Source organism: Carex rostrata, chromosome 14 (assembly GCF_964058835.1).
Source record: "Carex rostrata chromosome 14, lpCarRost1.2, whole genome shotgun sequence".
Taxonomy (NCBI): domain Eukaryota; kingdom Viridiplantae; phylum Streptophyta; class Magnoliopsida; order Poales; family Cyperaceae; genus Carex; species Carex rostrata.
This window is the reverse complement of record NC_135931.1, coordinates 5809175-5822492: the sequence shown is the minus strand read 5'-3', so window position 1 is coordinate 5822492 and position 13318 is coordinate 5809175. Positions and strand designations below refer to the sequence as shown.

The following is a 13318-nucleotide window of genomic DNA, read 5'->3' as shown; positions in this document are numbered from 1 at the left end:
TCACATTAATGGTGCATTTACAACCTCGGTCCACTCTCTGCCTTATGCCCACCTCATTCACAAAATCATCCGTCTCAACGGTATCCAACTACCTGAAGATGCAGAAGTATCCTTCCCGACAAATTTGGTTGACCACCTGACAAGAATCGGGTGGGTCTATGGTCATTCAGAATCGGGTCTGAGGCGCTATGAACCCGATGCAAGAGCCATCAACCAATGGATAAACCATCAAGAGGCACTACCTAATCAATACTGGGATCCGGAAGAACAAGTTGCACCGGCTCAACCTCCACCTCAACCACAATTTGTGCCACAAGCTGGTGCGTTTGTCCCTCCAGAAGGTCAAGAAGCACAAATGATGTGGCTTTGTCAACAAATGCACAACCAACGTCTTGAGATTCAACAGAATCATCAAGCCATGAATAGGAGGTTCGACAAGCTTGAAAAGGGACAAATGAAGATAAGGCAACAACTGCGAGCACATGCTCGAGCTCTCAATACGCTTGATGAAGCACAATCAAGCCTCTCCAATCGCTTTATCAAGCAATATGGTCCCTCTGGAAGCCCGGCACGAGCACGTGAGCGTCTGGTTGAGGAAGAAGACCTGGATGATGAAGAAGAAGACATCCCAGTTGAAAGTCAAGAAGAAATGGCCGAAGAACCAAACGACCCCATGAATGACGAATAGATCGTATTTTTTTTTATAACTTAAATTGTGTGTTATTTGCATGAATTGTTTGTTGATTGCATGTTTAATTTGAATTGTTTGAATTGCTTTGATTTAGGTTATGTTAGTTGAATTGTTGTTTTGTTATGTTAGTTCAATTGTTGTTTTGAAATGTTTTGAATTGTTAAATTGGTGAATTTCAACTAGTTTAAATTGATTGAATTGCATGATTTGATTGAATTGTGGTATTTGAAGTTTGGTGTAGATATGTATGAGATATTGATATCTTAAAAATGGTGTATGAATTGCTAACTTGTAAGGGGCTACATTGCAAAATTGCAAAAATTGGATATCTTGGCGCCTTGACAAGTTTTATTGAATTACTTGGATTGCATGAGTTGAAATGTTGTATATGCATGAGCTATGCACATGGATATATACAACTTGATATGGTGAATTGAAATTGAATTGTTTTGCATGTAAAAGTTATGCCCTCAACTTTATTTTTGTTTGTAAATTATTGTTGCTATATTACTAAATTGAGGGGGAGTGCATAATTTGAGGGGGAGCACTTTAAATTAGTGCTAATTTTCAACCCTTTCGTCGATTTCCAAAAGGGGGAGAAATTGGTACAAATGGATTGAAATGCAAAATCAAAACTGGATTAACTAATTTCTGAAAATTTTCGATTTATGCACTTACTCACATTGTATGTTTTTGCAAATCGCCAAAAGGGGGAGATTGTTGTTCGTACAATAATCTTTTACGTCTATTTGACTAATTTGCAAAAACATACAATTATTGAATTTTACGATTTCTTCTATTTTAAGAACATATAGGTCCAAGAAGAGAAAGAACTGCGATGAAATATGCTTGGACTGAAGAAATCACGAAGACTTTTATCAAGAATATAAAATGTAAATTCAAAAGATTGATAAAGTATGTGTGAGGTTGATCAAAGTGGGATAAAACGTTATGAGCGTTTACAAAACGTTGGTAACGTTTTATAATGATCAGAAGCTTCATAAATATCAAAAGAAAACCAAGTTATAACGTTAGAACGTTTTATAAAACGTTGTAACGTTTTACAAACGTTATAACGGTTATGAAACGTTGTAACGTTTAACAGGCTCAGAACAACTGAAGAACAGGTGTTCAGTATAAACTAGAAACGTTGGAACGTTTATAAAACGTTATAACGTTTATAAAATGTTGTAACGTTTTATAAAACGTTGAGCAACGTTTTACTAAGCTGTCAGAGAATTAAAACCCTAAATCGCATTTGAATAAAACGTTGGTAACGTTTTATATCAAACAGCTCATTTTTGAGCTGCCACTATAAATAGATTGAGGGGATCACTTTCAAAAGCACCTCAGTCGACCCTAATTATTTCAAAAGTGATTTTCTGAGAGCTTAGAATCCACCATTGTTGTGAGAGCCTATAACTTCAAAATCCCTCAAGCAACCTCAACTTACTTCACCAATCTAGCTATAGATTAGGTTAGAGTAAGCTATTGAGTGTTTCTCTTGTGTTCCTAGATAATCGAGACCTTGTTCTCACCTCTTTGAGTTGGCCGTTTGATTTCCCGCTTGGTGTGTAAGGGCTCAACGGTTCACAAGTTGTAATCCTTTCGTATTGGGTAATAGGAAGGCGCACCTCACAAGGTTGCGAAGCCCCGGAGACGTAGGCCTTTGTTTTGCCGAACTCCGTTATCACCCCGCGTGTCAAATTTCTCTAAACTCATCTCTTTACTTTCAATTGCAATTTAATTTCAGTTTTTGAGCAATTAGAGGTGCCCCTAAGTGTAACAGTTTATTCATGTTGAAGTGTTAAAATTTGGTTCCTTCACGATATTACACGCTCTGATCTATACGTACATGCTTTTTATTTTTGCCTCCATCCCATAGTCATGTACATGTGCGCATAGCTATGGTTATCAGGGACGGATTTAGAATTTTAGTCAGGAGTAGGAGTATATTTTTTTTTTCTTGATGAATTGAAACATAATAGTGGATAGGAATCTAAAGAAGTCACGGTATGACCGGATATATCATGGCACGAGGCACTTCCGTCACGGCACGTGTGCTGGTTATGTGTCGTGACTGTTCACACGACGTAACCATTTGTCGAAAATTTAATATGACAAGACACGTCAAGCAAAATATTTGGTCACGACACGACACACGGTCACGTGTTATTAAGATTATTAGATCTTGATCAAATGGTGAATCTTAAATAAACTAACATAAATTATGACAAAAAAGGTTAAAAGTGACCAGTCACGTTTGGACATGTCATGTATAGTCATGGCATGCCATGGCCATTGCGTGATTAATATGTTGTGACTATTCACGTGTCATGACCATCTTTCTAAATTTGATCACGACACGACAAAACACATGATCCAAGTTACGGCATGACTACTCACGACACATTACGTATTTATATCCTTAGTAGTAGATCTTTTTTTTCTCCTAACAAATCAACGATCGAATCAAAAAAAAAAAAAAATTGAATACAACGGTAGGTAAGTGACCCTTCATGAGTCCGCCAATGGTTATATGAATGCAAGATTGCAAGTCGATGTTTATTAATTCATTGCATCAGCAATGAAGCTAGTGTGTAAGCCATGGAAAAACACACGTAACATCATTTTTTTAATTTCGGCAACTTACATGCAAAAATCCTAATTAACTGGAAAGTCCACTCCAGTTATCCCGGATAAGAAAAAATAAGAAGAGAGAAACAGAAAGAAAAGGAAAAATCACGGGACACGCTAGCTCTTGCCAGTAATTTTCGTCAATTTTCTTCAAATACAATGTTCATTTCCTTTTCGTTTTAAAATTTGTGAAAGGTTCGTTCCTTGAGAGTAGGGGTGTCAATGACACCCGTTTACCTGTTTATTCTACTTGTATCTTCTTCTTTTTTATTAGAAGCCCTTAGGCGACCCATATCGTATTCAATAAGACGGGTATGGATAAGATTTTTTCTTCCGTTAACTTATTGAGTATGAGTATAGGTAAGGATTTTTTTTCGTTAGATAAACAGATATGGATACGGGTAAAGGTTATTTTGTACCCGTTGGATAACGGATAATTATATAAAATATATTATATCATAAGAAGAATATTATGCTAAACATTTTAGTTTTTTTATTTGAATGTTAATTTATTATTTATTTAAGGAATTGAATTTGTTAAAACAGATATCTGTGATTTTTTTTTTTTACTTAATAAAAAACTATTACTTAGAATTAATTGTATATTTATTTTTTAATTTTATATTAGTAATTGTGATTGCATATATATGACATGATAAGTTTTGATGGTTTATTTGTAAAAATATTAAAACTATTATATTTGTATTATTCGTTATTTGCCCACTACTGTTTCGTTACCCGCTAATCTTAACGGATATGGGTAAGGTAGGATAAGAAAAATTCTTAACGGATATGGGTAAGGTCAATTCTTAGTGGGTATGAGTATGAAAATAATTCCACCATATCCGTATCGTATCCATTGACACCCCTACTTGAGAGAAAACAAACAATGAACATGTACTGGATGAAATTTAGATGATTTTTTTCGAAGCAACAAACAATGAACATGTACTGGATGAAATTTAGATGATTTTTTTCGAAGCAACAAACAATGAACATGCACTGGATATAATTTGTTCTCCAAGTACATTTAAATATGGAGATTATGTTAAACGATTCAGGTCGGCTCTTTAAATATGAAAACAGAGATATCTTCATTCTTATATTAAGCACATAGATGTCCTGACCCGTCAACAATTTTGATTGAAAGATGAAATTGCGGATTGAATATCCATCCTCCTATCAAATATTATGATTTTATGCACCTTTTTTATTTAATTTTACGCGTTACAGTCTAAATATTTAAACACGTACTCATCACATGCAAATTGTATCATCTCTCTGATTAGTTCTGATTTCTTTTTATTTATTATTTGTCATTTAATATGTTATTTTTTATAATATTTTTTTATGAAAATATGTCAACATTTTTGACATACTTTTAAAAAATATATATCATTTAATAGGTTATTTAATATGTAATTTAAAATTGTTATTTACGTGTAAATATTAGTTAAGAAATACTATTTGTTATTTAGTCTAACTTTTTTAATAAAAATATATTATTTTATATGATATATTTTTTATTATCTTATAATATGTTTAGCTGTAAGCTTGCAACATACAAATATGATATTAGTAAAATGTAAAATATAATGAAACACGAAAGATATAAAAAATTAAACCCCATGTATAAATCCAGTAAACTATTGAATGTGAATTTAATAAACTACGTAGATTCACACGCAAATCTTACAGTTTCGGATTGAATTTCGGTGTTGGCATTCACAGCCCGGCATCGAACAAACCAGAAAACTTCTCCAGATTTTGAATAAGCCCAATACCCCGACAATACCAGTCGAATCCCTAGCAGCCCAAAGTTTGAGAAATTGGCCCGGCTTTGAATCCTTAGCAGCTCCGACCATACTCAAAGAAGAAACTACCTTCAACAAACAAAGAGCGAGCGAGTGATAAAGATGCCACCCAAGAAGAACTTCCGGAAGAGAACCCACGACGACGACCAGAACAAACCTGGCGACGATTCCGACGATGAACTGCAGCGAAGGTATTTTTTCTTTTAATCATTTTTGGAATTTTGGTTTAATTGCACAGTACAATTGCATCTGATCCATTGGTGGCTGAATCGAACTAATCTAATGTAGAGTGCTGGAGGAGGTGAGATTCCTCCAGAAGCAGCGGGCGAGGAAGACCGGAATCCCGGCGCTCCCCACTGTCAGCACTGGTACTGGGTCCCTCCATGCCGGAATGTCCGGTGGGAGAGGAGGGGAAGGTGGAGGGGAGGATAAAGAGGAGCAGGTCTTACAGGATACCTTTGCTCAGGAGACAGCCGTCACAATTGAAGACCCCAATATGTATTCATCAATTTAGATTTATATAGATGAAGTTTCTCCTTTTTCAAATAAAATTCAAGGGCATTAAGAAATTAGAGGGAATTTTCCAAATTCTGAGATTTTAACTCCTTTCTAAAGGATGAGGTATGTGGAGCAAGAATTGGCAAAGAGGAGGGGAAAAGAGGTAGATGCAAGTGAAGAGGAGGGGAAAGATCAGGTTGATGAACTTTATGTGGTGCCAGATCATCTCAAGGTCCGTATAAATCGTTGTCCTGGCTTGATTATTTTTCCTGTTGTCATTGTTATTAGCCTTTGTTTTTGATGTGATGGGTTTGGCATTTGTGCTTCAGGTGAAGAAGAGAAACTCTGAGGAAAGCTCTACGCAGTGGACAACTGGTATTGCTGAAGTGCAGCTCCCAATTGAGTAAGTCCTCAATTTAATTCTCCCTTTGTTGTGCTTCTAATCAAGTTTTGAGCTGCCAGCCAAGCCTTAATGAGAGCAAAATATGATGTAGTGAAGTATTTTGTGGAGCGCAGGGTGTCTGCTATGTGCTAGAGGTAGGGAGATTTCACCCCAGCTTGGCCGAGCATAGCCCAATCCATTGCCATATTTGCTGTAAATTAGGTTAATTTTACCAAAAGTCATGACGATAGCTCATTTATTTTGGTCTCACCTTTAATTTGTCTCCACAAACACTTAATTGCCCTTTTTAGTGAAGCTGATAATTTATGTTAATTACAAATTCATATCAGCATAACAAGGTTCAGGTATAATGCCTGTAATATACCCATATTAATCTTTTCTGCACCTTTGTGCATGAATAAACAAATCAGAGGGGTGTTCCAAATAATGCGTCTGATACCCGTATACTTCACAAATCTTACAAATATTAGGCGAATTATATCAAATTATTCATAGAATTTATGAACTTCTTTTGTTCCCTTTCTAAATGCAATTATTCCCGAATATTCACCTTTATCACAAATTTTAGATCCCACCAGATTATTCCTGAATTCTATAATTTGTTAGTGTGAGATTATGAATTTTTTTCAGAAGCTTTGGATCCATTAAAATAAAATAAGTCAAAGATATTATTTCATTGTGATGTTCTAAATGCAATTATTCCCGAATATTCACCTTTATCACAAATTTTAGATCCCACCAGATTATTCCTGAATTCTATAATTTGTTAGTGTGAGATTATGAATTTTTTTCAGAAGCTTTGGATCCATTAAAATAAAATAAGTCAAAGATATTATTTCATTGTGATGATAAATGCATTTACATCAGCTTTGAATCATTTTTTCTTTCAATTAGCAGCTTCCTTGTATATTTTCTGACTTAATATTTATTTCAGCAAGGTAGTGTAATTTTTTACTAATTCAAGTTTGGAATGAATGCAGTGATCCAATTTGACCGATATAAAACCATAGTGACAAAGTAATTTTGCGTTTATACAGAGTATTTTTTCCACAGATCAACCTAGACTAATGAAAATAGCCCTTCAATGTTAAAATTTTCTAAAGTAGTTTGCTGAAGTTGCAATGTTCAGAGAGTGATGAATTTGAGGTGATGCAGGTATAAATTGAGGAATATAGAAGAGACTGAGGCAGCTAAAAAGCAATTGCAAGAGAAAAGATTAGCAAGTAAGACAAAATCTGATCTGAGCATCCCTGCCAGTTACAGTGCTGATTACATACATAGAGGTCGTGACTATGCTGAAAAACTTAGGAGAGGTAAAATCCCTTCATCTCTGTTTTACTTTTCTTTTGTGTTTAATAAACGACTTGTAATAGCTGTTAGTATCATATTCAAAGAGTTCTGGGAAGTTTCTGCTTTGATCCCTTTCAAAGGTTGACATACTGGATACATTGTTAGACAAAATACTGATAAACTAACACATATCTGCTCTAAATTTGGTCAACAAAAAATGCAAATAGCATCACTTTGGTTTATTAATTATTTACCAACATCAGCCAAGATAAATAGCATCACTATGTTGGCTCCACCCAATTTTTTTTTTTTTAAACTACAACTTTGTAATTTTGATTTGTTTTTTACCAACTTTGCCAGATCATCCTGAATTGTACAAAGAGCATGGCCCACAATCTAATGAAGCTGTGGGAAAACCAACAGAAGCTATTAAGAGCGACAACAATAATGATAGTGGTAATGGTAATAACAATAGAGCAGAAGGTGGGAGGAGAGAGGCGGCAACAGATGAGTTCATGCTTGAGAGGTTTCGTAAGAGAGAGAAATACCGTGTCATGCGCAGATAGTAATGTTGCAAAATCTTTTCTTGTAATACATTTTTTATTAATTGACTAGTAATATTATGAGTACAACTGCAGTTCTTCTTCTTAGGTCCCTTGCTAAAACTGAAAATTTTAAGAAGATGAGACTAATTTAATGCCCTCTATTTCAAATATTCTTTGAACAACTGGGGACAGTTCTTTTATTAGGAAATGACGAGGCATAATTTTAATTTACTAGCACATCAAATTTTCTTTCAATACTGCACCGTGCTAACAAGAAACAATGCTCGGTGCTATGTCCTAAATTGAGTCCAACTTCGCATTTCGAAGGGAACTGAATTATAAGTTGACATGAACAACCGACAGAGTAGTTGCGTAGTATTGATATTTTGATTTACAATAGTGTTCTAATAAGTGCCAGGTGCCTTTAGCGCGCTTTGTGCTGGTGCATTTAGTAAAATCTTAACCTAGACTGGTAATGCTAAATTCTTCAGTATGTGGGTATTTCTTTCTTTTTCTTTTCTTTTTTTTTCATTTTTTTTTTTGGAAATTTCATGGCAGATACTGCCAGATGTTCATAAACACTAAAACCAGAATAATACACAGTTGCGGATCTTTACCAGTATCCTCTGAATTCACCTTACAAGCTACAGACGACCACTTTCTTACCAAAAATATTTAAAGAAATAAAGTGATAAAAGGGAAAAGTCTTCATTTTAGCAATACTGAGACCACATGCGACCCTCCATCAAAATTTTATCAGCAAGTAGACTCGGCTGCCTTCTTCCTCCTCTAAACACATGTTCATTTCTTTCTTTCCATAGGAACCAAGTCACGCAAACAAACCACATAATTCAAGTTTCCACCCTGAATTAGTTGTAGTTTTATATGCTGTAAATGATTCATGCCCGATCTGTTCTACCGTGCCTTGGGGAGAGAAAAGTTTGAAACCTAGTTTAGAGGAAACTAGATACCAAACATGCACAGCATAGGGACAAAGAAAGAACAAGTGCAAAGCTGATTCGATTGGACAGTTCTGACATAAAACACAACCTATATCACATTGTATTCTCCTCCTCATTACATCTTGGGTAAGAGTTCTTCCTCTTAACAACAAATAAGCAAATATCTTTGTTGTTCTAGGACACTTAGCAGCCCACAATTTATGAAATCCCCATCTCACCATACCTCCTGACAGTAGCATGTCATATGCACTTTTTGCCGTGTAGCTGTCTGTTGAGCCCCATTTCCACAACAATTCATCTTAACCTGTCACTAGTTTTGGTTAGTCTTGTAGTGAAGGCACTAGGTCCATGATAATAGAAATTGCATCAGCTAGTGAAAGCCACCTATTAATGGACGTAGACTGCCAAGTGCTAACCTTTCAAGAGAGAGAGATTACTTGTAGCGACTGCCAAGTGCTAACCTTTCAAGAGAGAGTAAACGTGAAAAAACGTGAAAGGGGAGGTAGCAGAGTTGACCAAGGAAGAAGTCCTAAAACCGTTGGTTATCAAAGATCCAGAGAAAGAGAGAAGATTTAAAAAGGAAAAAGAAAAAAAAGGGGGAGTAAAGGACAATAATTTTGGGCAATTCATGCAGAAATATGCCAACTGAACTCCGAGAGTGGGGGCGGTCCGATGGCATTGGACCAAATTTGATCAGAATTATTTCATCAAAATTAAGATTTGTCTGTACTTAATTTGTGTGAATTTTAAAGTTATTCGTAAGCTCTGATCGAGTATCGAACCGACTGCCCCTAATTCCCTGAACCCAGTACCAGAAGCATGAAATTGAGCCGTCCCAAGTAAATTATAAACCCCGTACACTGAATAGCACAAATAGCCCAATAAATATTGGACTCCGTATAATTAGCGACTGGAGATTATGTTTTACAATTGGAAAGTGGAGGCCCGGAGGCCTGAAGGCCCGGAGGCCTGAAGGCCCGGAGGCCTGAAGGCCCATACTAATAGAATTGGCTTCCTTCTAGCGTTCTGTCTTCCCCAGCGCGAAGAGACGAGAGGGGCAATGGCGACGGGAACAGCAGCATCGTACCCTCCGCCGCCGCCATACTACCGCTTATACAGCGACTACATAACCGATCCAGACTCGGCCCCACCGCCTCCTCCGCCAATCGAAGGCGCTTATCCCCTCTACGGCTCCACCTATACCGTTCGTACCTTCCTCTTTTACTCTTCCCCGTCCTGTAATTCCTCTTCTTCTTTTTCTTTTCTTTTAATTATACTGAAACCTTGCTACTGTCCTACTAATGGGTCAGTTAGTGGGGGTTCAGTAGCTAGTTCATGAAATGAAGGGTGTATGTGTGCCTGAGGCCATTTAGGGGTTCCCATGGGTTTTCCTTTAGATTCAGGGGCTTATTTTTTCGATTTTTACAACAGTGTATAGTTTGTAAATTGTTAGTAGTAATCAATACAATGGGCTGTAGCAGCCTTTTTTAAAAAAGAAAAAGAAATTACTGATGATTATTAATTTCCGTATTGTTTTGTAATATGTATTAGACTGAGGCTGTGCTTCCGAGTTTGGAGGATCAGGGTGTCCGCCAGCTCTATCCCAAGGGCCCTAATATCGGTATTTTTTTTTCTAAATAATTCTCTCTCTAATTCATATATTTTCTTTCCTTTTAGGATAGCTCTATAATTGGTGGATTGGTTTAGGCTGGGTAGAGTGAAAGGAGATACCTTATTTTGGTACCTCTACAGTTTCCCTTTATTTTTTAGTCTGACATTTTTTTTTGTATTTTTTTTTTTTGGATAGTTTTACTTTGATTGGACTTGTGGGAGTCAATTGAGGCGATTTTTTCTTCATAGACAAAATCGAGGGTTAAATGTTGCAAGATCAGTCAGATTGTGTTTGTCTCAATTTCTCACCTGCTAGAACGACTGTTATTATTATGGTCTAACTAAAATTTGTTACACTTGTTGAAAGTTGGATCTAGTATTCACTAAAACTAGAGTAAAAACCGGCTAAACTGCTGTTGTTTTAGACTTTAAGAAGGAATTGACGTCATTGAATCGGGATCTACAGTTGCATATACTGGAATTAGCAGATGTATTAGTTGAACGACCATCTCAATATGCACGTAGAGTCGAAGATATCTCTCTCATCTTGCGAAACATGCACCATCTGCTTAATTCCTTGCGACCCCATCAGGTACTCAATTGAACTAATTGTATACATGGACCTTTCTTTATTTTATGCACAGTCATGTGCCTTGGTTATAGGGACTTTGGCAATCATTTTTTTCCTTTTCAGGTGAAACTTAGTTTTGTTAAGATAAGTCGGGTCCAGCAAACAACTAGACTAAATGGTTCCTCATGTATTTCATACAAGTCTGATCATTCTATAATATCCGAGTTCTGATTTATCTGGGCTCGATAAGTTCAATTTGGATTTGACAAAAATAATATTATCTTGGATTTAATATAAAACATTTTAATATATCTTGGAATATGCCATTTAATCAGAGTTATGTATTATAAGTATCTCAGAAGATATTGGGTGCTTATTGTAAATACGGTAAAGAGAAAATATTTGGTGTGATCTGCAAAAAATTTATAAACTTGGCTTTGGTTCATTTACTTGCACATCTGTTTTGTTCAATTCCACCATGAACTTTGCCTTGAGGTTCTTTAAGTCCACCGAACAAGTCTATTGAAAACACATCTGTTCAAGAAATGAAAATGTTATGAAGTACCCTTTTCTTTCCAAAGCGCACTGCATTTAGTATTTACCTTCTCTTATATGCATGTATATAAAGGCAAGAGCAACACTCATTCACATATTGGAGAGTCAAATCAAACAGCGCAAGCAAGCAGTTGAAGATATCAAGAGGTAATTTACAGAATTTGTATCCAGTATTATCATTCTGCAAATGTGTCAATGCCAGAGTCAATTGTTGCTGTATCAACTGGAAAGATTGTATTGTACTTGATCACTTTGGTGAACAGATATTTTCATTATAATTACATAATTGACCCTGCTTCCTCGTTAGCTCCCTAACTTCGAAGTTTCTAATTCTAACTTTGAATTTTGTTGTGACATGCTTAGGAGGCGAGATGAGGCACAGAAGCTGCTTAAGGAAGCCATTCAAATATTAGATGGTCAATAATGTCAGAAAATGTACTCTAATTTTACTTGAACATAGTATTATGATGTTAACAGTGCTACTAGTTTATTAGAAATCTTATCTGTGTCACCTTCTTTTTTTCTCTCTCTTCCTGAGGTACTTGCAACTTAGAATAAACATTTGCTAAGAGAGTAAAGTATAATTGGAATGTTTCTATTGGTCAGTACAAGCATTAAGCTTGTCTATTTAGGACCAAAGGAAAAATGTAATGCTGATCTATCAATTTGATTTGTGCTGCTAGTATTCTTTTTTATTTTTTGAAAAGAAAAAATGAAGTCAATTGTTGTATGCTATTGTGCTGTGTTGCTTTCTGAACTACCAGTACCGCCCAAGTTTAAAGTATAGTAGATGTGAGGGGCCCAAGTAACATGCAGAGTCTCAATTGTTTTTATTTGCCTTTGAATCATAAGATTATAGGTTCTGTGGATTTTGAGTTGCATTTTCCTTTTGTTTCAATTATTTGTGCTGTATTTGGGTCATGAAGAAACATTTTTTTTTTCTGGCAAACATATTTATCATGTTGTAGTTCTACATCAAACCGTTCATGCACGCTCTCTCTCTCTAAGTATCTCTCTGTTTGTAAGTTAGGTTTCAGATTATAACACTAAGTAGCACGTGATATGTCGGTTTTTTTTTTCATTGCTGATAACAACTGTCAAAGAAAAATGCAAGCTTATATATCATGGAAAACTCCATACGTGTCAGAAATGCTACTACAGCTCTTTCTGAACTATTTTTTTTTTTAATAGAGTTTGGTTCCAACTGCTTTCCAAAATCAGAGCTTCGAATTACCCTGAATCACCTGCCCGTAATCTCTAACCAGTTGCTCAAATGTAGTTTCTAGTTCAGTGTGAGAACTGAGAATCACAACACATGCTCAAACGAAGTGATCTAGTTGCAGGTTTGTAAATGAATGACTACCTGCATATCAAGGCATAGCAGATATTGACAATGTAATTGTAAGAGCATCTCCAATTCAACAATTAAAATTAATTGTTAAATAGCAGTTGTGAAAATTTTAGAAATTAAATAATCTACCCCTACATTGGTGCAATTAACCAAACACTTGAGAATTAAATATTTGACCAATAAGAATTAAACACTTTGCCAACTCATCTTTGGAAAGGAATTTCTTATTAAGCAATTTTTTTCAACAATTGTTAAATAAGCAATAGTCATACAATCCAATAATTACAAAAACAATTGACATATCAGAATAAGTAATTGTAAAACAATCCCCATTAGAGATGCTCTAAGTGGTCTAGTTCTAGTTCATCTCTCTCCACAGCATGCAAATCA

General features: G+C 35.6%; 2 protein-coding genes across 2 annotated transcripts; both read left to right on the top strand.

The window, feature by feature from the left end:
• The first annotated feature begins 5171 nt into the window (after positions 1-5171).
• On the top strand, positions 5172-7965 carry LOC144565752 (integrator complex subunit-like protein). The gene is made up of 6 exons (XM_078315580.1): positions 5172-5333; positions 5431-5640; positions 5758-5872; positions 5970-6043; positions 7199-7356; positions 7694-7965. The coding sequence occupies exons 1-6, from the start codon at positions 5245-5247 to the stop codon at positions 7897-7899; spliced, it is 852 nt and encodes a 283-aa protein (XP_078171706.1). The 5' UTR covers positions 5172-5244; the 3' UTR covers positions 7900-7965.
• Positions 7966-9828: 1863 nt separating this feature from the next.
• LOC144565449 (mediator of RNA polymerase II transcription subunit 7a-like) lies at positions 9829-12259 on the top strand. Its single transcript, XM_078315210.1, has 5 exons — positions 9829-10044; positions 10392-10461; positions 10877-11043; positions 11651-11724; positions 11941-12259. Exons 1-5 carry the CDS (start codon positions 9901-9903, stop codon positions 11999-12001), a joined length of 516 nt encoding a protein of 171 aa, XP_078171336.1. The 5' UTR covers positions 9829-9900; the 3' UTR covers positions 12002-12259.
• The last annotated feature ends 1059 nt before the right edge of the window (positions 12260-13318 follow it).

Bases quoted from the DNA above. Each gene is read 5' to 3' on its own strand.
- LOC144565449 (XM_078315210.1), top strand. From the start codon at position 9,901: ATGGCGACGGGAACAGCAGCATCGTACCCTCCGCCGCCGCCATACTAC. The intron at 10,462-10,876 runs GTATTTTTTTTT...CTGTTGTTTTAG, and splicing joins TCCCAAGGGCCCTAATATCG to ACTTTAAGAAGGAATTGACG. The intron at 11,044-11,650 runs GTACTCAATTGA...ATGTATATAAAG, and splicing joins ATTCCTTGCGACCCCATCAG to GCAAGAGCAACACTCATTCA.
- LOC144565752 (XM_078315580.1), top strand. From the start codon at position 5,245: ATGCCACCCAAGAAGAACTTCCGGAAGAGAACCCACGACGACGACCAG. The intron at 5,641-5,757 runs GTATTCATCAAT...TCCTTTCTAAAG, and splicing joins ACAATTGAAGACCCCAATAT to GATGAGGTATGTGGAGCAAG. The intron at 7,357-7,693 runs GTAAAATCCCTT...CAACTTTGCCAG, and splicing joins TGCTGAAAAACTTAGGAGAG to ATCATCCTGAATTGTACAAA.